This window comes from Cavia porcellus, unplaced genomic scaffold, assembly GCF_034190915.1.
Source record: "Cavia porcellus strain 051 isolate PalLab524CR breed Dunkin Hartley unplaced genomic scaffold, mCavPor4.1 scaffold_9, whole genome shotgun sequence".
In the NCBI taxonomy this organism is placed as follows: Eukaryota; Metazoa; Chordata; class Mammalia; order Rodentia; family Caviidae; genus Cavia; species Cavia porcellus.
The window spans coordinates 20,019,018-20,045,068 of NW_026947492.1; the positions used below are offsets into that span (position 1 = coordinate 20,019,018).

The 26,051-nt window shown below is 51.8% G+C and overlaps 1 protein-coding gene across 1 annotated transcript; it reads left to right on the forward strand.

Annotated features, from left to right (window-relative positions):
• The first annotated feature begins 15,955 nt into the window (after positions 1–15,955).
• On the forward strand, positions 15,956–25,767 carry Vsig10l2 (V-set and immunoglobulin domain containing 10 like 2). The gene is made up of 12 exons (XM_063256029.1): positions 15,956–16,168; positions 18,131–18,481; positions 18,755–19,030; positions 20,182–20,457; positions 20,918–21,166; positions 21,699–21,959; positions 23,236–23,526; positions 23,763–24,059; positions 24,663–24,785; positions 25,023–25,047; positions 25,153–25,205; positions 25,336–25,767. Exons 1-12 carry the CDS (start codon positions 16,039–16,041, stop codon positions 25,431–25,433), a joined length of 2,430 nt encoding a protein of 809 aa, XP_063112099.1. The 5' UTR covers positions 15,956–16,038; the 3' UTR covers positions 25,434–25,767.
• The last annotated feature ends 284 nt before the right edge of the window (positions 25,768–26,051 follow it).

Genomic DNA, 26,051 nt, shown 5'->3' on the forward strand with positions numbered 1-26,051 from the left:
CCAATTTATGCTTCAAAGTTAATTTTAGATTCATTTTATCAATTCCCCAAAACTGCTCTGTTTTTTTTTTTTTTTTTGAGTGTACTGATTTGACTGTGATGATTTGTCCTGTCCATGCATCACTCTGTGGAAAACTGACATAATGTTTAATGAAGTAATCTAGGTGAAAATTCTTGGCTGAAAAAGAGAGTGTGGGTGAGGGGTGATGAGTCCAAGGCACAGTGATGCTTAAAGCGTGCGTGTAATTCTGTGTAGACACAGAACGTGGAAACACAAGCCCGCTTGACAGGTTATCACAGCCGGAAGAGTGTGGGTGACTTTTTACCACATCTGTTTGCTGCTATAAACTGCACAGAGTAGAAGCTTGAAAAATCTCAGTAAACAGCAGTTCTCCATCTTCCAGCCACCCCAAGGCTATGTGGGGCACCCCACTCATCATCCCTTCTCTGTGCCCCTCTGCACACCCAGGGTAAGGTTTCTTTGGCTGGGGTGAGTCTCGAAATGTTTTTAAAAGCCTGCTTGCTGTTGGCTCTAGGTGTGAAGTATCTGAGGCTGTGACGCAGTCCAGGTGACTCAGGACAGGCTGTTCCGCCTGGTGTGATGCAGCCTTCAGAGGTAGAAGTAAAGCCCTCATTGCCGTCAGGGTGACCCACACTGACACCCCCCACCCAAACCCCAGGGGTGCTAAAGAAGAATCTCTGAGTGCAAGCTGGGGTAGCTCTTGGTAGAGAATCGGCCCTAGCATAGGGGCGGGCGGTTCCATCCCCAGCACTACAAAGCAAGCAAGAAAAAAAAGGCCCCCTGATTTAGAAGTTTTCCTTTCTTACTGGAAGAGTTTTTATGAGGCTACAGCGCTGACAAGCTTGTCATTCCCAGAATCGACTCACACCCTCCCCTTATACTTAGGTTTTCAGAACTTTCCCTTCCTGGTTTTAGAAAGGAGGGAAAACTGTCTTGGACAGGCAGCAGGTTTTATCCAAGGTGTTTGGCAGTGACTCCAGGTTCTGGAAAAGATTTATGTCTTGGTGCTCTGGCAGCGCCTCGCGTGAGCTCACTTAAAACAACTGAATAAATGAGTTCACTTTATCCTGTCAAAGCGGGACTTTGGGAGGTGGGGTGCCCAGCTGGGGTCCGAGGGGACCCGCAGCAGTGTGCATGTCTCCATCACTTACGCTGAGCTCAGCTGTTTTTATATCTGTCTGAGGTCATTAAAATGAGGGCAGCGGGTAGAGAGCCCTGCGGAGTGAATGCAGGGTTGGAAATGCTGCTCAGAGCGGAGACTGCGGGGTTCACTCAGAAAGCCGTTCTCTCCCCAGCCTGTGGGACAGGACAGCACAAGGCTCAAAGGACAGCTTCAGAAGAATCTCTCCGTGCCAGTGATGTCTAGAAAATCTGAGTTTTCCTTTCTTAGCAAATAATGCTCTTTTCTCTCGTGCTGCCCCACTACCCTTATGTCTAAGTCCCAGGAAAGGACTTAGTGCTCTAGAAAAGGGACATGGAAGCTGCCCTAGACTGGCCAGGCCCGGCTCATCCTTCTTACATGGGTGCTGGGCTCACCAAGGTTCGCCAAGTGGTTTGGTTATCAGTGTAAGGCAGCAGGACTAGAAAACAAACAGCTGTTCCAAAGGAAAGGGGAAAGTGGGCGATCGGGGGCCCCACGGTCGCACCTGCCCTTCCCAGGACAGAGTAGCATGACCCCAGCTTCAGAGTCCTAGGTTTCAGCCACAAGGAAGGGATAATCTCTGTCTTAAGGGTGAGGGATCTGCTTTCCCCAGGTTCCTAGCATTTAGGAAACAAAGCAGGTGCTCTAGGCTGTGAGCAGCCAAAGGCAGGGATGGTACCTGCTTCCTGAGGAAGGAAGTAGAGAAAATATGAGTTGGATGAAGGTCACAAGTCCTTGGAAACCTTATACCATTCTATAGATGGGCGTAATGACTTACGTCTAGGTGTCCCCCCAAGGCTTCACGGCGGGAGATTTTTGGAGGTGGCTGGTTCTAGAGTGTATGAATGTGGATTTAGGGTGTGGTACTGGATTAGTCTGGTAATTGGCTTATCATAGTTCTGGATGTGGGTAATAGGAAGCCTCGCCCTGGATATGGGTGGCACCACCCAAGAGGCTTGTAGCCTAGATGGGATAAAAGGGAAAGGGAGGCTCGATGTTTGCAGCTTTGCTGCCGCCCGCCTGCTCTGCTATGGACTGTTTCTTCTCTACGCTTCTCCTCTGTCATTCTATCCCGCCTTGGATCCAACCAAATATGGACTAAACCTCTACAAACTGTGAGCTGAAATAAACCTTTCTTCCTTCAACTTTGGGCATCAGGTATTTTGTCTCAGCAATGAGCAAGGTAAACAAAACAGCGAGGAAGCCAAGAGTCGGTGATTTCCCCTCGGCAGAGCTGTGTGACTGCTGAGCTATCTTGACCGCCCCTGTGTCAGTACTGCCCCAACCTTAGTCATTTGAACACCTTTGCCATCTTTGCCAATGTTCGTTCTACACACTTATGCAAAAATATCCTTAAACCAATTTAATATGATTTAGAAATATAACTAGTTTTTTGCTAGTTATGTTTTTCCCAACATATATTAATGCAAATATTTGTGAGATAACCTTGCTCATCCCTGTATATCCTAGCATACCACCAATGGGGCACATGTCAGACTAGAGTTGTGGTTCCCACAATGTGGTCCCCGGATCTGCAGCAGCAGCAGCATCTGTGAACTTCCTAGAAAATGCAGATTCTCAGGCTCCCATTTGACCTGAATCAAAAACTCTGGGAACTGGCTCAGAAATCTCATTTTTTAAATTCACAAGGTGATTCTGATGTGTTCTAGCCGTCCTGTTGTAACACCTGCCCCAGCCTCTCTGGCCCTACTCTGTCCACCCACCTCTGGGTCTTGCCAGAGCTCTGACCCTGCCTGGATGCTTTTATTACCTCCTCTCTTCAGAGAGTCATTACGAAGACAGAGCACATGAAGCCAACCCTTTCATGGTTTATCTAAGAGCTGCAAGAAGCAGGATGGGAGTGACTATCTGTATCAAGCAAACACCTTGAAATATATCAGGGTGCAAAAGGCCAGTTCTTTTTTTTTTTTTTTTTTTTTGAGACGCCTTAGGTCCAAATTTAGAAGTGATGAGAATCTGGTAAATAACTGAGCTCCTTATTCCCTAGAGCAGTGCTGTTCAGCAAAACTTCCTGCAGTGATGGAAATGTTGCATGTCTGCTCTGTATTGGGAGATAATTCTCTGTGGATCTCTTGTGTATCAGTACTTTTTTCAAGTGGAGGCACTATGCTCTGGCCACTTGTCAAGGATGTTTGTACACAGCCCACAGTGACCTCTTCCTCCAGAGCAAAGGACAGCATGTTTACTGCCCATTATAAAAAATCCTAAACTCATAGGTCCTTCCTTGTATGGCAATTCACTGCGTGTGCAGAGGTCACTCAATGCTTCTCATGTTGCCCTGTGGTAACTGGAGCTCAGGAAACTGGAAGGAGCAAATGCTAATATTCTGGATGCTAATATTGCTATTAAAAAGTCCCCTCTCTGATCCGGGAGTCTCATGTTTTCTCATGAAACTGGCAGACGGACTTGTTAGTCTACAGCTAGGGTAAAATATGAGAACTTTGATATTTCTTGACATGTTGTCCAATGTAATATGAAAATTGAGCTCTTGAAATGTGGCTAGTGTGATTGAAAACCTGAATTTTTCATTTTTACTTATTTGCAAATGGCCACACGTGGCTAGGGGCTGGTGTATCATAACAGCGCAACTTACAAAGCCCAGCATAGCAGGAGTGCTGCTGAGGGAGCCCCTACACGGAGAGGCAGCTAAGAAATAGGGGATCTCTAGACTGTTTTCATTACTAGAGTTTTAATGATTCCGCAGACCTGGGGAGGGTGGAATTGCGGTGAGGCCATGGGGAGAAAGATCCATTCTTACTACATGCGCAGAGGTTTCCTGAGGGACGTGAGCAGAGAAACTGGACTCCATTTGGAGGTTAGAGAAGGGAGATATCGTTTGGCATAGGAAACGCCTTTGGATGGGAAGCCAGAGAATGAAGACAGGGCCAGAGAAGATGAGCAGTGGCCCTTGTGGAATTTCCTCAGCCCTGCCCTCCCCTCCCCTCAGCTTGAGAACTACCCGCCTTCCCGGGGCTGGCCGAGCCTTTGGCCTCCGCAGCTCCCCAGGCCCCTGCCCCTCTCACCTCCTGGCTCTGAACAATCTCCTCTTTGATTGCTGGCTCCAGCCCCACTGACTGTCAGGTCATCTGCACCTAATCAGGAAGAGCCAGGGCCTGAGGGATGATAAACGGGGCTTCTCATTTCAATAAAGTTTGTGCAGAATATTGGAAACAGCTGTGGGCCTCTTCAGCCAGGCTGGAGACAGTGGGGGCCCAGCGTCTGGTGCAGGAGAGTTCAGAGGGGGAACATGGGGGCCTGAGTCTATTTAAAGGGTGCAGGGCCACCTCAGGCCCACAGAATTGGTGCGTGGAGGTCCACACCAGCTTCCTCCTGTCTGTAGCCCTAGGCGCTGCGCGGGCTGCAGCAAGCTGCAGCATCAGAGGGGGCATCTGCGGGGCTTTGCAGGTCTGGATTGCCCAGCAATCCAGCATTTTCTTACATTTATTGTCAGTCATTTTACAAACACCATTTGAATTTCTCTGCTCACTGCTTCTCTTACCTTGCAAAACATCCAAAAAATCCCTTTAAATTATTCTTTTTTTAAATGGTGCTAAAATACACAATTTGGAAGTATGTAGTTCAGTAGTATTAATTATATTTACACTGTTGTGAAACCCACCTCCAGAATTTTTTCTTCTTACAAAACTGAAATTCTATATCCATTAAATGATTCTCCACTTCCCTAAGCCTTGGCAACTATTTTCTATTCTCTATGATTTTGACTCTAGGGACCTCATGTAAATGGAATCATACAGCATTTTTCTGTGATTTATTATTTTTAATAGTTGTATAATAGTACAGTATGTGTATACATGTATACTATCAGCCATTACTAGTTGACTGTTATTAAAAATGCTATATTCTAAGGTTTTTTGTACACATATCTTTGAATACTTATTTTGCTCTTTTCTTCTATGGTATAATTCCCATAAAATTGCATAAATTAATCAAAGAGATTCATATTTTTAGCTTTCATCTATTTTACCATGCACCTTTCTCAAAAGTCTGTGGTAATTCACAAAATTATTAAATTACTATTTCTCTCTGGATATTTGCAGCCCTAGGGAGGACCATCCTCTTAAGTTTCACTATTCTGGTAAATGAAAAATGGTTTCCCAATTTTAACATTTTGTATTTCATTGCCTTTTCATGAAGCAAGATGTTCTATCTTACATAAATGTGCAGGTCATCTGGATTTTCTCTTCACCTCCTAAGGTCTTTTGCCTATTTTTCTACTAAGTTATTCCTCTTTTTAGGATTTAAGGGCTCTGAGTGTATTATAAATGTTAGCCACTGGTGGCATATATTGACATCTTCTGTAATCTGTCTTCTGACTTTATATCTGGTATCTTATCTTTCTAAAATGTTAACATCTCATGTCTACCTTTTCCTCTGAAGCTTTTATATTTTTGTTTTTAAAAATATCATTAAATTCTAGATTGTAGGGGCTAGGGATTTAGCTCAGCAGCATAAGTGCCTGCCTTGCAAGCACGCAGTCATGAGCTTGATCCCTGGTACCAATAAAAAAAAATTCTAGATTGTATTGTTATTCATATTTTTCTCATAATGTGTTGCTACATTTAAATCTTTTACCTGTTTGAAATTTTGCTTTAATAACTTAAGAGCTAGAGAGCTCAGCTTTTTTTTTAAATTCAGACATAGCCAGTTGTGTCTGCATAATTTAATAAATGAACTCTTGAGGCAGGGCCCCCTTCCTCAAAGGTCTGGGTTGCAGGCTGTGGTACCCCCTCCTCAAGAACTCCTCCTGTGGTGTCCCCATTCCCAGGAGAGTCAGGCCACTTTGCAGATACAACCTACATGATACCTTAGCATTCTCTTGTTACCTTCTCATTAATAAATGAACTCCATAATTTAATAAATAAACTCCTGCCTAAGTATTTCTTTGCTGGTTTTATTTTGTTTTGTTTAAGCTGTCCTTGACTGTGTAGCCCCAGCTGACCTGAACTTGCAATAATCATCCTGCCTCAGCCTCCAGAGTGCTGGGATATTACAGGGATATGCTTGGCTCAGCTGCTATTGTTTTTACTATTACTATTATAAAATTTCTTCCCGCTGTCAGAGCCTGTGAATGTCAATAACTCTTTAAAACAAACCAGAAAGCCGAGCATGATAGCACACGCCTGTAATCTCAGTACTTGGGAGGCCGAAGCAGGATAATCATTGCAAGTTCAGGTCAGCTGGGGCTACAAAGTGAGCTCAAGGCCAGCCTGAACTGCATAGTGAGACCCCGTCTCAAAAAGACAGAATAAAATGGAATAAAATAAAATAAATTAAACAAACCAGAATGAGACCAAGACGGGAGGGAAGGCTTGTCCCATACCTGCCCATGTGCCTTTGCAGAAATCAGCCAAGCGGAGGCCAAGAATGGTGTTCTCCTCCTGTATGTTCAGCATTAGTCTTTCCATTAGCAGCAAGGCTGGGGGACCAGAACTTCTGATCATACAGTGATCAGGACTTCAAGGTTCTTGTTCCTCAGCTCCAGCCTTATATCCTATGTATCTGAATTTGTAAGGCTGCTCAGGGGCTCTGTAAACCCCATTTCTGTCTAGCCAGGCACTCACTGTTGGGCCCAGCCAACAGGAACCCCCAGAGGGAATCTGTAGGCTAGGGAGGAAGGTGGGCCACGCCCCTTCTGTGGGCCTCCATGTTCCCCGGAGTAGGATCTACAGCGCTTCACCACCCACAGCACAACCCCATCCTGAAGTGGCTGCTGCATCTGGTTTGGCAGTTTTTCTAGCTCTGGGAGTTTCATCATCCACCCCCACCTCGCTGCCTTTGCACCCCTGCCCTACGGAGCCCACCACCAACAGATGGGTGCCCCTTGGTCAGAGGTCTGGGCACAGGAGTCCTCTCTCATAGACACCAGCTCCAGCTGGCAGGGCCCCCTCCTCAGAGGTCTGGGTTGCAGGCTGTGGCACCCCTCCTCAAGAACTCCTCCTGTGGTGTCCCCAGCCCCAGGAGAGTCAGCCCTCTTGCAGGACCCTATGATACCTTAGCATTCTCTTGTTACCCTCTTCCTACCTAATGAGCAACTTCACACCTGCGGATAAGTCCTTCAAGTGTTAATTCAATTAATGTGTGGTTTCTGTCTCCTGATAAGACCCTGACTGACATAGGGAATGAGGAACTGAAGTTTTCTGGGGGCCAAGGCTGCTTCTCTTGGCTGCCCTGCAGAGAGCTCTCCTCCTTCCTCCATTCCCAGAATTATTTGGCTGCTGGTCACCAAGGAGACGGCTGACAATTTCCAGTTGCCAAGCTTTCTCCTGGAAACTCCATACTCCTTCCTGAGTCCCAGCCAGGGAACTTGGAACATCTAGCCAGGTTGGGGCAGAGGGCTGCGGGAGCAGGGAGAGGCCAGGCCTGAAGACGGAGAGGGAGACTCTGTGTTTCTCTGGATCCTGGCTTCCCCGACAGATCGCAAGCGCCTGACTACCCTGAAAGCTAAGGCAGGCCTTGCCAGACTGTGCTCTGTCTAGACAGACACCCACTGTGTCCAGCCAAGTCTCCAACCAGGGGCTTCCAGCCAGAACTCCAGCCACAGAAAACTGTCCCCGTGCTGTCCCATCAGGCCTAGTAGACTCCCCATTGCTAGCTGAGGCACAGCCAGAGCAGGGCCTGGGAGCTAACAAGCCTGGAGCCTCTCCAGGCGGAAGGAACCTCAGCCACCCTGGGCATTTTGCTCCTATCATCATCAGCATCCAACACGCCCTGAGACCTAACACCCAGCCCGGGTTCTGATCTGTCTCATAGTCATAGCGACTCTAATGGTAATAATAGTAGTGAAGTGGGTATAACTCATACTCCAACGTGGATATGGAAAAATATCTACCCCTTTGTTTCATTAAAAGCAAATGCTCTTGATTTCCCAATTCTGGATTTTCCTGGATCCACCAGAATCCAGGAGGCTGTTTGCAATGGGCTGAATGTGCCCCCTCCAAAATGAGCCCTTTGCCAATGTGATAACGTCTTATAGCTCTTAAGAGACACTTAGGCCACAGTGTGCCTCCCTCCTGAGCTGGATGAGCTGCTCTTACAGAAGGGCCTCACAGAGGGCATTACCCATTTTCACCCTCCTTTCTGCCACATGACACAAGCATTTGTCCTCCCCAGACAACGCAGCAAGCAGAAAGCAGCCCTTATCAGACAACCGAGCCATCCAGCGTGGCCTTAGACTTCCCAGCATCCAGAACAGCGGCAAACAAATTCCTGCTCCTTACAAGTGACCCATCGTCAGCTATGTGCTGTATACACCGAGGCACTGAAGACAAGTCGTCCTTGCCGTCCCTGCCTCACTCGCCCCTCTGCGCCTGAGGTGGTACTTCCTTCAGTGCCAATGGCTTCAGTGTGACCTGTCTCCAGACTCCGCTGCTCCACAGCCAAAGGCTCTCTCCTCTCTCTCTCCTCACCTCTTCCACCCCGCACTCTTCAAGCAGCTTTTCCATGAATTTAGGCTTTCAAGAAATTAAGTAAATCTTGGGGCTGGGGATTTAGCTCAGCGGCATAAGTGCCTGTCTTGCAAGCAGGCAGTCGTGAGTTCGATCCCTGGTACCAATCAAAAGACAAAAAAAAAAAAAAAAAGCAAATTAGGTAAATCTTTATCTGGGTGTCAGGTAGGTACTGATTGTGCTGTGCACAAATCCCTGTGTTAATGTAGAATAGAAACCTGGCTAAAGCAGCATTGATTTGATTTTTTGCAGAAGAATTTTAAGGTCAACTGTAGCCATTGTTATAGCTCATCATTGAATGGTTTGCTTAGTTTAAAAATTTGAAACATTGTCTCACATAATCACAGATATCTCACACAATAAAACTAACACTTATTTCCTTAGATTGTCTAGTAAACAGTTACCCCCAAGCGACAGAGGAAAAATGAAGACTAGGGATGGGTAAGGGGCTTGCTCTCGGCTGGGGCACAGAGCCAAGATCCGGCGCTGATGCGATCCCCAGGCGTCTTCCCTTTGCACACGGCCTCTTCTGTACAGAGGTTTATACTTTCCTGCTCATGTTCCATCCAGATCCTACAGCAGCGCTGGGCATCAGGGTACGGATGGCCTCTCTCTTTCTTTTCTTGTAGTGCTAAAGATGGAACCCAGAGCAGTTAGTGAAGTTTTACTGCTTAGCCACACCTCTCACCCTGAAATCACATCTTTAACCAGTTAGGAGCGAGGGAAAACTCCACCCACAGTGACCCAGGAAGAGGTGGCTGTAAAGGGATCCTGGGACTGGGAAGCGGATGGAAGGGGTACATTTCCAGGTGCCGTGGCACCGGCTACTGCACCTCCTTCCGCACAGCCTCGTCAGGTTGCTTGTCCGTGGCCTCTGATTTCCTGCCCTTCCTCTCTCTCCTGACCTGTTCATCTCTGACCGGAGCCGCGGAAGACAGGAGACCAAACTCGAGCAGGATCAGCTCTCAAACTTTATTACGTACAGCGAACCGGACCTGACAAGGTCCGCCACCCTCGGTGTTGATTCCTCTTCCGCCGTTGGGGGCAGGAACAACCTCTTATAAGGGGAAGCAGTATCCAATCACAGAGAAGCGCGCCTAACAAGCTGATAGGCTAGCGTCACGGGTAACTGGGCAGATATGACAATTTGGCGGGCTTGTTCAGGCCGGGAAGAACCCGGAAGCAGGAAATGGGCGCCATTCATAGGCGGCTTCCCACATCTCCCCCTTTTTTATTTATTAAAATAGGATGGTCTGTGGGTCCCTCCAAGGTGTCTATGACCTTGTTGCTGTTAGACACCTAGGAGTGGGCCTACCTTGTAGGCCGAGGCATGAGAGAATGTAGAGGTCTATACCCTGCTGTGCATCACCCTGTTTTGTGCATATCCTTGCGCCAGGACCATGCTCAAGGTGAGTGGTTCATTTTTTTGCAGGGCCAGGCTTTTGTGAACCGAACCTGGATGCATATAGACATTCATTCCTGCCTTCCCCCCAACCTTTGAGGCGGATGGCACTGCAGTACCCTTGGTCTCGCATCTCAATGCCAATAATTTGACTCCAGAAGGGACCCCTGGCCTTATAGGCCATGTATATCTGAGTGGAGCCTGTCTTAGGTTGACCGGGAGGGCTTTTCCCGTCTTACCCGTCATTGGCTTGCCCACTCAGCTCTTATAGCTGATGTTCTGCAATGTGAAGGAGATATGCGGCGGCCTGCTGGCCTGATGGGCCACCTGCTGCCATTTGCATGGCTGCCATAGCTGTGATCTTAACCTGCTGCTGAGTTTGTATGAGGCGATCTAACAAGCATTTGATAACCACAAGCCCTACTAGGATAAACCCTGGGTGAGGTGGGCGAGGCCGCCGAAAAAGGTGCCAATGTGGGCGGGTGGTGCCAAGGACCCCAAAGATATTGTGGTGGTTCTGTGGAATCTGAGCATATCACAGGGGTGATTAATAGGAACCCACAGAATAGAAAAAACTCCAAACCAGACATTTTAGTTTGTCGGGCGCTGAGCGTCGGTCCCAGAAGGGTCGAGTTGACTTGTGTCCGCGGGCTTATCCTCCTGTGCTTTATCAGGAACTGGTGGGGAGTTTCCTGCTCGCGTCAATCTTTCCGGGACCCACAGCGGTTCGCAGCCTGGTTCCTGTGGGAAAACACAAACCGCACCTCGGGTCCAGCTAACCACTGGATCCGGGCCCATCCATTGTCCTGTAAGGACATCTTTCCATCTAACCAGCCCTTTGTCGGTTGGGGACAGATTGCTATGTTCCATGGCAGGGGAATGATTATGGTAAAGAGTGCCAATGATATTCTTCCTTTGGGCGTTAGGCCATGGCCTATTCCCTCCTTTTGTTTTTGTAAGACACCCTTGAGTGTCCGATGTGCCCGTTCAATGATGCCTTGTCCTTGAGGGTTATATGGAATGCCATGCTTAAGGACAACATCCATTTGTTGACAGAATGTTACAAAAGTTTTGCTGGTGTAAGCAGGACCATTGTCTGTTTTTAATATATTGGGCTTTCCCCAAGCAGCCCAGGCTGCAAGACAATGATTAATAGCATGGGTGGCCCTTTCTCCAGGTTCTGCCGAAGCAAACATAACCTGAGAAGCGGTGTCAACCGAAACATGTACATATTTTTCCGAATTCTGGGATGTGTGTTTGCCAAATATGATTGGGGCGCAGTCCTTTCGGGTTAACGCCAATAGATTGTTGAAGTGAAGAGATCACACAGACCTGCCAATGCCTCTAAAAGCGCCATGGTAAATGGTGCATTGGGCCCATAAGCTGAAACTGCATCCTTGATAGCTTTAAGTTGTTTAATTTCTAAGGGCTCATAATATCCTCCTCCTCCCCTGCCTCCTACTTGTACCGGGAATGCATGGAGACCGGAACACTCAAAGGGAAGCCGCGACCATACCCTCTGGTGGAAGGAACGTCCTCCTCCCTCCCCAGATGGGGGCGCAGAAGGCAACCCAGGAAGTAGCTCTCCCTCTAACCAGGGCGGTGCCATAGGTTGTGGTGGCAGCCCAGGGAGCAACTCCTCTTCCGGCCACGGCGGTGCAGTGGGGCCTGGCGCCCTGAAGGGAGCGACCATGGGTCGCGAACTTGCCAAAGGGCGGAAGGGCTTAAGCTCCTCCCGTAAGGCGGAGTAGCTCGGGCAGGGTGGTGTTTGGTTCCCCTTTTTATCTTCCCGAGCCCTAAGTTCCTCTTTTAACGGTGTAGGAGGGTCATGCTTAGCAAAGACGACCTCCTCTTCTGAGCCTTCCGAATCCGAATCAGAATTAGAGCCCTGAGGGTCCTCCGGAGACCCACAATCGGCAGTGGCTCCGGGCTCCTCTGAGCATTCCGATCGAGCTTTATCAAAAGCCTGTCAGGCTGTATTAGCGAAGCGAAAGCAAAACAGATGCAAAGGGAAAAGAAAAGAAAAAAAAAAAACCAGCGTCCACTCGTGTGGCGCTCAAAATCTGTTAGGTGCGTCCACCCAACCCAGGTGACCCAGTACTCACCTGTCCCAGGAACCGCTGTATCTCACGTAGCTGATCAGGGTGAAGAGAAGAGGCGCTCGCGGCCTTCCGTTGTTATTGGGCCAGGTCCTCCGTCGTACCGCAGGTGACAGCAATCGCACCTCCCGGCCGAAGAGGCACGTCGCTGAGTCTTTTACCTTTTTCCCCGTACGGGCGGCCACGAGATGACCGGAGCTGCGGAAGACAGGAGACCAAACTCGAGCAGGATCAGCTCTCAAACTTTATTACGTACAGCGAACCGGACCTGACAAGGTCCGCCACCCTCGGTGTTGATTCCTCTTCCGCCGTTGGGGGCAGGAACAACCTCTTATAAGGGGAAGCAGTATCCAATCACAGAGAAGCGCGCCTAACAAGCTGATAGGCTAGCGTCACGGGTAACTGGGCAGATATGACAATTTGGCGGGCTTGTTCAGGCCGGGAAGAACCCGGAAGCAGGAAATGGGCGCCATTCATAGGCGGCTTCCCACACATCTCCCTTTCCCAGGCCCTCCTTCATTTCCTCTCTGGTCTCCAAGGTGCAGTTTACAAAGTGACTGAGCCCCCGCTGGCCCTCTGTCCCTATTACCCTCTCCTTCCTCTGCAGTGCGAGCACAGCCAGGGGTGCTGCTGAGTGTGGAGCCTTTGACCCGTGTCCTCTCCAGTCCCCAGCTCATCTCCTGCCAGCATCCCCAGGGCCCATGGTAAGCCTCTCACAAGGCCACACGGAAAAACCATTTACTTTCAGGAGCATCTGCTTCCTCTGCGCGGGCCAGCTGTCCCCATCCTTCCATGCTCTGTTTCTCCCAAACCCTGGGGTTTCAGAATCAGGACTCAGAACGGTTGCAACAGGCTGGAGAGTTGGGTTAAACCCACAGCACAAAAGGAGGCCCCACAAATAGTTGGAAGAGGCTAGCACAGGACAAGAGCCATTCGACTCTGAGTGTGACAGGTGTCCATGGGCTGATGTGGCCACTGCTTAGAAAGTGGTGGGAAACCTGGGCGCCTATTCCAGCCACATCGCTCCCTAGTCAGCAGACAGACATGGAGCCACCATTCCCTCTCAGAGTAACAGCTGCCCAGTCCTCCTCACGGGCCTGGAGTGAGAGCCCAAGAAAACCATGGAACCATGGCCGCCCTGATACATAAACCATTGTTATGGTTTATGTCTGGATGCCCTCCCTCCAAAGCCTTATGTGGTCATGGTGCTTTTTCAGAGATGGCTGAAGCTAGGTGTGTGATGCTGGGATTAAGCACGGGTGATTAGTAAATCACTCCGCTGATTGGTTTGGCACAGTTCTGGCTAGGATTAAAGGTATGAATGCTGCTGTCCTAGGGCAGGCACCCTGCATACAGCATGAGGGACAGAGTCTCGTCTCCTGCCTCTTGTTGCTTTCGGCTATCTTGGGCTGTCAGGAATAGCTGTCCACTGCCATTCACCACCCTGCTTGGAGCCAACCAACTATGGACTGAAACCTCTGTAAACTCTGTGAACGCAATAAACCTTTCCTCCTTTAACTTTGGATACTAGGTATTTTGTCTCAGCAACAAGAGAAAATTAACTGGACAGCTAACTAGATAGCAAAACAAAATTCAGACATGGTTTGTGAGTAGGAAAGATTTTGAGTACTCCTGTCAGGAAAAAAGGAACTTCATTTCCTCAGGCCCCTGGGCAGACAGTGAACCACAGCCTCAGAATGGACAGAACCAAAGTGAAGGGTGTTTGGAGCTGAGGAACGCGGCACGTGGGAAGCCAAGTCAGTGGGAGAAAAGTGGGGAGAGTTTGAACCTGAATGTGAAACACCTAACAAAACATTCTCATGGAGGTCAGATATTTGATATACGGTAACTGTTACTATTTAGGTGAGGAAGGGATAGGACAAATCTGGAGTGATTCTTCTTTGGAAAAACAATGGGAATAATTTTGCCAAGCTTCAATCCCATGATAGATGTGTCCAAGCAGAAGTTTTCAGTTTGACCTAGAGGAAGAAAAAGAATCAGCGTTTGTGGAGTGTAAGCTTCAAGAGGGAGGTATTGTCATCCTCCCCTTGAAGAGGAGACTATGAGAGCTGAGGGGGACGGTCCTCTCCAGTGTCACGCAGCTTCTCACTCAGTGTTCTCAGCGGGAGAAACCACAGGACCGTCTCTCTGGGGGGTTCTTGGGGTGGGGTGGAGGGTCCTGTACCCTAAGGGAGGCCTCACACAGCCATTTACAGCCCTTAGTGGAGTATTCTGAAACTCTACCTCAAGGTCCTCAAAAGTCAGCATCCTCAGGTCTGTCCTTATAATTACATTTCCACGTTGAGCTGAGGGACTGCTTCGGGACACAATCTCTTCTCCTTCCCCCTGAGATCCCTGGAACCCCGGGAGCCCTGGGGACCCAGGAAACCTGTAGGTGGAATCCCACAGGGTGGCGTGCAGACAACCTGAGTAGGTGGGGAAGGTGAGAGGCAAGCATCAAAACCCAGAAGCTGGCTTTTTCATCTGCCCCAGGCCTGGACGCTGGGCATGCCCACAGCAAAGCCCAGCCCTGGGTGGCCAGGGCATAGCTGCAACTCCTGGGAAAAATGGAGGAAGGAAGGGAGGAAGCCTATCAGATCCAGCACAATGCTTTGCACTTAATACATAGTCAGGAAATATTTGTCAAACTTGCTCTTCAGATCAAGAGGCATGAGTACTTTAACTGGGAGCTATAAGTGCTGTGTTAGTCACTTTCTCATTGCTGATATAATACCCAACTCCCACCGTCTAAAGGAGGGCAGGTGAGTTTGGCCCCAGTTTCAGAACTTTGCTGGGCAGGCTCAGCTGCAGGACACAGCAGGGTGTGAGGGCCTGAGTAGAGGAAAACGGCTCATGTCCATGTTGTGGTGGCCAGGAAGCAGAGAAAGGAGCTGGTCACACCTCCAGTGACCTGCTTCCCCATCCACGGCCACCTCTAAGGACAAGTCAGCTGTCAGCTGCTATGGTTCACTCCTCTTCCGAAAGGCCTGCCTGGGACTGCAGAGGCTTTCTTCATATAATCCATAGCATATGTGTAATCTCATTTATTCTCGCAAGAAAATTATTTTATAAGTGAAGAAACTGGAGCCAGCAAGGTTAGGCAGTGTGCCAAGATTACGTGGCAGTGAGGAGGCTCAGCAGTGCCCTTGCCCTGGGCTCTCACTCTCCCAGCGAGGGCATCGCTTGCCTCGTCTCTCCCAAGCCTGGACCTGCACCAGCAGCAGAGCCGCCGCTCTGAGCCTGCATCTCCAGTCCAGTCACATCTCCACCGCCTTGTCCTCCAGATCAGTGCCACGCAGAGCTCTGCCCTAGGTTCCAAGGCCCAGCATATCCCTCGCCTCTGTTGTGGTTAATTTCGCATCCACTTAACTAGGCTGCAAGGTGCTCAGAGATGTCATTACACATTATCCCAGGTGTTTTCCAAGGGTGTTTGGGATTCAGATTAACAACTGATAGAATCAGTAAAGCCAATTGCTGCTCCAGTGTGTGTGAGGACAACCAAAAGGGGATCCAGGGCATCTGTGCCCATGGTGAGCCCTGGGTGCCTTTTTTAGGATCCCTGTTGGGCTGTTAGTTGGACGTGATAATGTTAGGGGCCTTTGTCAGCTCCACGTTTAGTGGCTCTCCAGTTTCACATTACTCTTGCGATGTACATGCAGAGAGCCCACAGTCCCCTCCCCAGGTCTGCCCCAGCTGGACCCCGTCCCCCATCCCGCCCCAACTCTGCATTATGTATAGAGTGAATCACGAGGTAAATATTTCATGAGCAATCTGGGCAGTAAGGGTAACAGGAGAACAAAGATAGCCGCATTAGAAAGGCTGAGGTTGGCAACCTGAGCCAGACCCCCATCCTCCCCGGGGCTGGCTGTGCTCTGGGGGTAGGGGCTCATGGGCGAGGAAGGAGCCTCGGGTGGGCGCCGTCAGGGGGATGGCACAATGGTCGGGCAGTGTGCCCAGCACAAACCATTCGGCCCCCTGCTGCTGATCCACCTCTGCCTTCTGCATCCAGGGGCCTCGGGTGAGTGATACTCAGGCCCCCTCCAATCCTTTCCTGACTCATGTCCCATTATTTCTTCCCTTCTCTTCTTTGGGGTCCCTCCTTCTGCCCTTTCACCTCCATTTAGTGAAGTCCATTCATGCCATTAATCTGCCAGACATTTAATTGGCATGCAGTGAGCAGGTTGGTGCCAGCTGGGTAACAGAATCAGCGAGAGCTACCGTCAGGGTGTAGCTTGTACATGACATGGTCAGACCTGGGTCCTAGAGAGTTCCCTGCTTTTGCGGGAGCTGAGAGCAGCCTAGACACCACTGTGGTAGCCCAGGTGAAAGATGCTGGCAGCTCGGGCCAGGGCAATGCCCATGGTGTTGGAAGGAATCTGATTCCGGGTATTTTTCTCCTGGAGTGACAGGACATTAGAACTGTGCCTTAATCTTTTCCCACCAATTCCACGCCTGTCTTCTCTTCTTCTGGAGAAGCCAATAGCAACGGGAAGGTCTGAGATCCGGGATGAGACAGGGATCCAATTCCAGCTCCAGTGCCCCCTCTGTCTCCTTGGGCCACGAAGCCTCAGCTTCTCAGTTCCGTGGGAAGTTATTATCCCTCTCAGTGTTGTGAGAATTAAGGCCAATAGGTCACACGCGTGAAGAGGCTGGTCCAGGGCCTGGCAGGACTGAGGCAGGCAGGGGAGCGAGAGGGAATTACTCCTGTGGTTTGCTTGTCCTCGCAGACATGGATTTGCAGGCCAACCTGTGGAGCAGCCCTGCACCTTACAGAATGAGGGCGAGGCCCTGAGCAGAGCGCATGTTAGGTGACTTACCCAGGGAGACTCTTAAAGTCTGGCCTGGGGTTGACTGAGAACTCTATGAGACTCACGGGCCCTTGTGACCCTGGCTCTCTATCATTAGTCAAACACTGGCTGATACAGGCTGCCGCCCTTTTCTCCTGGCTGCAGTGGGATGGAACGAGGTGGGGTTCTGTCCCTGGAGTTCTCAGAGTCTTAGAGCTCTCAGCAGACTTGTCTCAGCCCACACCCCATAAAGTCAATCCAACAAATAGGAAAGGAGCTTTGTTCTCGGTGGGGCTGCCCCAGCAAGAACAGAGACCTAGGGATTTAAAATCTGTCTTTAATGTGCATAGAGCAGTCTCAGAGTTACATAAGAAAAAGGAAGCAGGGCAAGTACCAGGGGCTTCCACGGCCAGACGTGCAAGGTGTCGTTGTCCAGAGGTGATCTGGTTCACAATTATCTCAGGACCAGCATCACAGAGCTCTGAAGAAGGCCGCTGCTGTTGCAGGAGAGGCCTGGTCTTGGTTCTCTATCATAAGATGTTCACCTCTATCATAAGATGTTAAACGCATAAGCATGTGTTTAGTTCCTAGAATCCAAGGTAACTGTAGGAGGAAATGACTCAGGAGAACGCACACGGAGAGTAAAGCAAGTAAGAAACACACTGCGGTCAGGTCGGTGCCCAGAGACCCCTTCAGGCTGGCTCCAGAAGCCTCCTGGAATCCTTACACGAGACCTGCAGGCCCTGGCTGGCCAGTGGCTGTGAGGCTGTCCTGAATCTCCAGGATCATCGGTGTTATCAGGGTAGTCCTAAGACAGATCTTGGATGTCTGTTAAAATGCAGATTTCTGGGCCCTGGTCCTCCGCATCCTGGGGTATTCTGACACGGTAGCCTGGGGTGAGGCCCATGAATTTAGATTTGGATCAGCTGCTACTCTAGCGTGGACCCATGAGGGGGGAGACTCCTGCTCTAGCTCATTCTCTGTTCTCTGTCAGCCACTCCAGTGACTCTAAACAGGGTACCCCACAGGCTCCCCCGGGTCTGTCTCTTCTCCACCAGCTTCAAAGTGCTGGTACCATTTTGCTGACCCCTGCCTGGCCACCTGAACTGCAGAATAATCAGCAGAGTCTCTGCACAATGTGGGTGCAGGAGGACCCAGGGCAGTCCTGATCCCCCACCCTGTTCTCTCTGCAGAGAAGCCCCACCCAACCCCCAGACTCCCTGCAGAGGAGGCCGAGCCCCTACAAGGAATTAGAGGCCGCTCTGTGGAGCTGGCCTGCGGCTCTGGGCCTGCCCCCTTGGTGGTCCTCTGGAGCTTCACCCCACTGGGTTCCGTGGTTCCTCGGCCTGTGGCTGTCACAGATGGAGTCACATTCAAGGTGGAGCCTGGGGCCTCAGCTCTGGGCATCGTGAGTCTGCAAAACAGCAGCCTGGTGATGAGGGAGCTGCGGGAGGGTGCCCGGGGCCACTTCCTGTGCCAGGCCCTGCATGCATCTGATGACCAGCTCCATACCACCTACTCCTACTTCACACTGGCCGTGCTGGGTAAGGCACCTTGCCAAGGACATATCTGAACTCCAGACATCTGCATGCGCTTGGCGTCTCTGCATGTGCTTTCCGTCTCTTTGCATGTGCTAGGCTTACAGTCATGGGAGGGGGCCCCCTACAGGGAGTGAGAAGACCTGAGGCTGCAACAGAGAGATGTTCAGGGTCCAGTGAACGGGAGAGCCACGGCCAGCAGGTGTGAGGCCACTGGGCACAGCCAGGAATGGTCAGTGTCTGCAGTAGCAAACTCAGCGTCCCTCCCTCCCTGGCCAGTGCCTGTATCCAAGCCTCAGGTGTGGCTGAGTGACGCATCCCCAGTGGAAGGAGCCTCTGTGATGGCCACATGTACAGTGCGGGAGGGCACAGAGCCCGTGACCTTTGCTTGGCAGCACCAGGCACCCCAGGGCCCTGGGGAGGTCCTGGTGGGAGTCAAGGAACCGATGCTCTGGCTGGACCCAGTCAACCGGACTCACCTTGGCTGGTACATGTGCAGCGCCCGCAATGCTGTCAGCGGGCTGAGCAGTGACAGAGTCTTCCTGGACGTTGTCTGTGAGTCGGGTTGGAAGTGTGGGCACCCCCCTCACCATCCACATTCAGCCCCTGCCATGCCTCAGTGCTCCCCATGTCCCCTCACAGCAGGAGTGCCCCAGTCCACCCTGGCACCCCCATGGCACCAGTGGCAGGTGCTGGGCACACTAGCGCCAGACATGGCTCTGGTACCAGGGTTTCCCCCCAGTGTAAGGTCACGAGCTCCTCTCCCTGGGAAAAGGGCACACATTTATCTTCACAGTTTTACTCATGACTTTGGGAGTGGGCAGAAAGTCAGGCTCTGGGCTGTGTGCGTAGTGCTCTAAGGCATGGTTAGAACCATGGAAAAATAGGGGGGAGAGCATGGCGGGATGAGAGAGGAGCAAGATTGCCCGCAGGCGGAGGCTCAGCCTCATGAGAAAAATGCAGATGTGCGTGATGTAGACCAGGGATAGCAAACCTTTCGGAGCTGGAGTACCCAGACTGCAACCCAAAACCCACCTAGTTATCACAAAGTGCCAGCACTGCCCGTGTGCAATGTTATCTGACACTCAGCTGCCGGGGCAATGCTGGGGTGACTTAGCTCATGCCCCAAGGGAGGGGGGTCTTCATGCCTTCTGCAGCACAAGGACCGTAAGCTGGCACTGCTGGTCTAGATTCCGGAGCTCTCAGGCCCAGTTAACCCGACCTGAGCTGTGCCGGGAACACAACGCACACAACTCTGAGCATCTCGCCTGAAAGAAAAAAGAAAAATGTTGTATCAATGACTCTCACATGGGTGATAGAGAAATAATATGCTGGAAAAATGTGGACGACTAAAGTCGATGATTAAAGTTAGAGCCAATCAATGTTTTTGTTATTGTTTGGCTGGACCTCGATACTTTGGTTAAGATTCAGTTACTGGAAAATTGAAAACACAACGTCTGTGGCTCGCCAACATGAACAGGGCAGCACTGGTTGTAAGGAGCAAGGGCTGGCAGTGCCCTGCTTGGTTGGCAGAAATTGTAAACTGAGGACTGTGAGGAGCCTGACAAACAGCACCATCCTGTGACCCTGGAACCCTAAGAAATGAGGGCTGGCGCAGAGCAGTGGGACCCACAGACTCAGCAATGATCCTGTTAGTGGACGAGGGGATGTGACTGCTGGGTGTGACTGCCTCCCTTGCCCTTCAGATGGCCCGGACAAGCCTGTGGTCACTGTGGAGCCCCTGGGACTCACCGAGGAGGGGTTTTGGGCCAGCGAGAAGGAGGAGGTGACCCTGAGCTGTCTGGCTGCCTCCAACCCTCCTAGTCACTATGTGTGGCTCTGTGACGATACTCAAGTCCACACTGGCCCCACCTACGTCATCGCCAGGGCCAGCCGTGCCCACGCAGGCCTGTACACCTGCCTGGCCCGTAACAGCTATCTGGACACCCGCTCCCAGACCTCTGTCCAGCTCACCATCTACTGTGAGTGCGTGGGCGAGGTGACCTGTGTGCTGCTGGCCCCTGCTACCCGGTGGAGGAGGGGGAGGGGTGCATCTGAAGAACCAAACAGAGCTGCAGGGCTGGGGGAGGGGCGGGGTAGGATGCCCTGACCTTACCTCCCTCCTTCCCAAAGTGGTCATTCCCATGGTGCTTGGACCCAAACTGAGGCACAGAGAAGGGCAGGGCAGTGATAGGCGGCCAGGTGCCCAGGCTAACTTCCATAGGAACTGCTGCCCACCCCTTTAGCCCTCTGCCCTTTACCTGAGACCTCACAATTTTCCTGACCAGCCTCTTGCAGTGACTCAAATCTTTCCCCACCTGCCTACTGGCCCCTGCTTCCCTAGCCTTCGTCCCTGCTCCTGTCTTCACCTGGGAGGGGCTGGGCTGCAGAGCACTGGCCATAGAGCCTGCTCCAGCCCCTCCTCACACGCCTCCCTCCCAGATCCCCCTGCGGGGCAGCCCTCCTGTGCTGTGCTGCCTGCCCCTGCAGCTGTGACCCTGCTCTGCACCTGGCCTGGGGGGCTTCCCACTGCCCAGCTGCAGTGGGAGGGGCCCTATGGGCCTGGGCCTACCTTCCCCAGCAATGCCACCTGGACCCTCACAGCCATCGGGCTCCCCAACGGCAGCGTCTTCACCTGTGTTGGCCAGCACCCGGCCCTGGCACTCCCTGCCCTCTGCAGGGCCACACTCTGTAAGTGGGCACAGGAATGCCAAGGCTCCAACATTCCAGGAAGAGGGGGATAGGGATCAGAGCACCTACAGAGGGGCTCCAGACTGCAGGCTCTAAGACTTGCCCCAAATAAGAGACAGGCAGCACTCAGCCCTCCACTGCCGGGTCTCTGCTTCTTGACCACACTGAGCTCTGTCCATCTCACTTGGGACTTGGAGCCCATGACCCCTTTTTCCTGTCCCCCACCTCCATGGTCACAGGCGCTCACCACCCTTACACTGCTTCTGCCTCCTCTCAGCCTGGGAAGTTTCGGTCTTGGTCAAGACAGAGTTCAAATGCTCTCTCTGCAAAGCCCCACTCTCTCAGCCTTTGAGGACTCCTCTGCCTTTCTCCTCTCCTAGTTTCTCAGTGTCTGTGCCCACCACTGTCCTGCCTCACAGCCTGCCCTTGGTAAAGGATGTGTGAGCATATAGAAGAGTGACAGAGCAATGGGGTTTAAGTGAGTGAAGGAGGGAGGGACAGGTGGCCCATCTGAGCCATGGCTCCTTTCCAGGGGAGCCGCCCCAGAGCCCCACCTGCAGGACCACTGCCACAGTGGGCGACCAGTTCATCCTGCTGAGCTGTGAGTGGCCCGGAGGCGCACCCCCGGCTACACTGAGCTGGTTCGATGCACAGGGGCGGCCCCTGGGAGGCAGCAGCCACTCGCAGGCCTTCCACATGCTGCGGGCCTGGGGCAAGCTGGCCGGCAGAGAGTTCACCTGCCGGGGCTCTCACCCACTCAGGATCCCTGACGTCCAGTGCCAGCTCCAGCTGGGTGAGCGGGGCCAGCCTCTGGGTTTCGGGCCAGGGCCAGAGGATCACCCCTCTGGGACCAGGCTGAGGGCTCTGGAGGGTGTTGGAATGGAAACTGAGTCTGGAGAGGCTGATTCACCTTTTGTCCAAGGCCGCAAGCTTTTTTCATCCATAAAATGAAAGAGATTTGTCTAGGTCAGCGTCCTCTAATAGAAACATAGTGCAAGTTGTATGTGCAATTTAAATTTTTCCATCAGCCACATTTTAAAAAGTGAGAAGCAGGGAATATTTCACTTCACTTAATATATCCCATATAATACAGTTTGATGTGTAATAATAATAATAAAAAACTATTCATGAGCTACTTTACATTTCTTCATCCCTTCTTGAAAATCCAGTGTATTTACAACTATTGCACACCTCCATGTGACTGGCCACATTGCAAGGGACCACTGGTTGGTCACTGGCTGGTGGTGACAGTGTAGGTGGCAGCAGTCTTCACCAGGCGGAAGGCGACTGCTATCCCTCATTTGCATATATTTGCATAAGGTACCTGATTGTATTCTTGACTTACATGAATGGGTCAGGTGTCAGGTCTGTCTGTACAATCTCATACTCTTTATTTGCTTATGATCTGATTTCTCTGCATTCACCTGGTCTGCTATTAACCACAGAAGATAAAATAATACTGAAATTTTTTAAATGTGAGAGAAACAGAAGAAAAGAACTGTCACAAACAAAAATTCTTGCAAAATGATTTACCTCTCAGTCTCCAATGGCTTCATGACTAGCACTTTGTGAGGGACTCTACAGAGGTCCTTAACCCAAAATGTTTCTTTCCCTATTACTCAGAAATTCCATCATAGGAAATTCACTGACACCTGAGAGTCTAGGTCTTTAATAAAGGTTAGTCCATAAAAACCGAGCACCTGCCGCAGCCTGGCACAATGCCCGCAGCCCCCAGGAGGCAGTGGGCCACCAGGGGAAAGAGGCGGGTGCCAGGTGCACAGGAAGTGGGGGAGGGAGACTTGCAGTGAAGCACAAGGCCTGCAGAAGCGGGGCGGGGGGGGGAGGGTTGGTCTGAAGTAGGGGAGAAACCCGAAGAAGACTGCTGTTAGCAGCAATCTGTACAGACTGTGACCCAGCTTGGCACAGACCAGAGTCTGAACCCGAGGACAGGGTGACCCGGCACAAGCTTCACGGTTCTCTGTCTCCTCGCTGCTTTCCCTCCACTACCGGCCGGCACCTTTCCCTCAAGTCTTCCCCCAAGTCACTTGTCAATTGTCCTGTTCCCACAGAGGCCCCGCAGCTGACAGTGGCAGAGCCCAGGGTCTCCGTGCTGGAGGGGGGAGAGGCCTGGCTGGAATGTGCCCTCCACGGCGGGACCCCACCCATCCAGCTCCTCTGGCTGGGACCCCAGGGACAGCAGGTGGAACAGAGCACTTCCAAGTTTGTGCTGCACTCCGAGGGTGCCCAGCTGCGCCTCCAAATCCAAGATGCTGACCCGGCACACCACAGGGGCACCTACCAATGCGTGGCCCACAATGCTGTGGACAATAGCAGCCGGAGTGTGCTGCTGGAGGTCCTCAGTGAGTGACGGGTGGCGGGTTTGTGTGGCAAGGGCAGGGGGGAGATCACCAGCCATAGACAGGCCTAGGGCACCCACAGAAATCCATGGGGTCAGAATCGTCTCCTTGCTCATTTTATGGATGAGGACTCTGGCTTTTCCACGCTGCAGGCTGCCTTCCCGTGGGATGAATCTGGGTGGGTGCCATTACACACACAAGGGGCCTGACCTGCCATTCCCGCCCTCTCTGCCCTCCAGGGTACCCTGTTCCTCCCAACGTCACCATCAGCCGCCTGACCTACCGGCGGCACCGGAGGGAGGTGCAGCTGCAGTGGGCCATCCAGGGTCCCGGCAACCTGACTGGCTTTCTGGTGCAGCAGAGGGCCAGTGTCCCTGGCCCAGGAGCTGGGGCTTGGGAGACTGCAGCTAGTGACATTGAGCCAGAGAGTCGGGACCGGCAGCTGGGGGGCTTGGACCCAGGGGTGCTCTATGCCTTCCGCATCTTGGCCCTGAATCACCGTACTACCGGGCATCCCTCCGAGGTGAAGACACCAGGTGCCAGGCATAGTGCTGGAGAGAGAATCCTGGTGCCCCAAATGACTGCACCCCACTTCACCCCTTCCCCAGGGCATCCTCACTCCATTCCTTTGCTCCTCTCCTCGTGGATGCCCTCAGTCCTCTGTCCTCTTGTCTGCCCTCTTTTCAGGGGCATCTTGTAATCTCTGCTGCTCTTCTCCAGCCTTGCGTGGGCATTACCTGGGATAGAACTCAGACTTGGTTTGAGTCAGAGCAGGGAAGAGGAAGAACAGGGCGCTGGTGATTACCTAAGAAGCAGAGCCCCACTCTGTGCCTTGGTCTTGCCTCCTGGGGTACAGAGGGCTCTAGGTTTCCCGGGGTTTCCTCTCCATCCTGGGGGTTCCTCTTTTGTGCCTACTTCCTTCCAGCAGCAAGCTGTCAAAATAAATAGCTTTCTGCATTTGAGAACACCAGGCAGGCAGCACATGGCTTTGCTTGGGAGACAGCAGACCCCCGGATTCCTGCCCCAACCCCAACCAGTTGAGGGGGAACTGGGCAAGGAGGCCAGCACGTCCTTGTTTAGCCCTTGGCGCCCCAGTTGTCATGGCTCTAAACAGTGTACCCTGTGCTCTTGCCTCCTAGTGGATCCACCCTTCAGCGCCTACCCAGCGGTGCTGGGTGCAGCCGGCACGGGAATGGTGGTAGCAACATTGGCCTCTCTCCTGGTGTTCCAGTACGCGGCTCGGCACCCACAGGTTTTCCCCCGTGAGTGGGAATCTCAAGGGCGGGGCTGCCTGACTCCCTAAGGTGGCCGGATCTAGATGTACTTGGGGAGACTCTAGGGTCTTCCTGAGGTGTGACTCTCTCCCTAGGTCTTTTTTCGGGGCATCGGGGTGGTCCTCAGTAGGACTCGAGCTCCATCTCAGGGGACCACCAGGAAGGGAGGGCCACTCTCTGGGATCCATGTCAGTTGGTGCAGTAATGCTTATTTCCTTTCTGCAGGCCTCAGCCAGTGGCTTGTGCCCATGTGAGTGTGGACGCTCGGGCATTCTGGGGTTCGGGACTTTTCTCTCATGAGAAAGAGAAGCTTGGGGAAGTTCAGCGGCCACTAACTTTGCCACTTCACTCTCAGGGAGCCAAGGCATCAACAGAGGGGTTCAAGGGAAGGCCCCGAGGCACTGGCAAGTAAGCAGGATTCCACCCCAAGAATTATTCCTCTACTGGGAGACCGGTGCTGAGTTTTGTGCCTAAACCCCGAAAACAGCCCTGGATGCCCCCAAGGCGTTTCTCCCATGTCCACCTATGGTCTTTGTAGGTATGGAAATGCCAACCTCCACTCCAAGTTCGGATCCCACACCAGAGTCCACTGATGACCCAGTAAATGTTACCATCACAGTGACTGCGACGCCATGAAGGCAAAGACAAAGGTGTTCAGCAGCTTAGGGAGGGCAGATGGGAGGTAGAGATAACCCTCTGTACCCCTATGTCCCACCGGACTTAAGCCCAAGGTGGCTATGACGCCTTCTCATTTCACCTCAGGCTGTACCTGGTACAAGGACCCCTCTGCAGTGTCCCCTGCGACAAGGCCACAGGAAGCCCTGGCCTAGCTTGGGGATGGCAGACATAGCAAGACAAAGAAGATACGATGGGTAAAGACTTGCTGGGTGTCTGAAGGCAAGCGAAAATGATGGTTCTGGGAATCATCTCTGGTGCTACACAGAAACGAGCGAGCTACTTACAGAAAAAATAAAACACATCTGAGATAAACCAATCATACCCAATGTTCTCACTAGCAGTGGGTTATTTCAGTTGCAACTCTGATTGCGGGACCCCGTTCTAGGTGTGGGCAGGGCAGGGTATGTAGCTGTGTGTTCCCTCCCTCGAGCGGTTCAGGAACTTCGCGGACCCTGCAGTGGTCAGGCCTCAGGAGTCCACGCCAGTCCAGCACAGCAGCACAGAGGTGTTATGGAAGCCACACTCAGCACCCAGCCTGGGGAGCTGCCTGACGGGAACCAGGGCCGTTCCTGTCAT

Coding starts and splice junctions, on each gene's coding strand:
- Vsig10l2 (XM_063256029.1), top strand. CDS start 16,039: ATGGGCGAGGAAGGAGCCTCGGGTGGGCGCCGTCAGGGGGATGGCACA. Junction 20,458..20,917: donor TGTCCAGCTCACCATCTACT/GTGAGTGCGTGG, acceptor CCTCCCTCCCAG/ATCCCCCTGCGGGGCAGCCC. Junction 25,048..25,152: donor AGCCAGTGGCTTGTGCCCAT/GTGAGTGTGGAC, acceptor CTTCACTCTCAG/GGAGCCAAGGCATCAACAGA.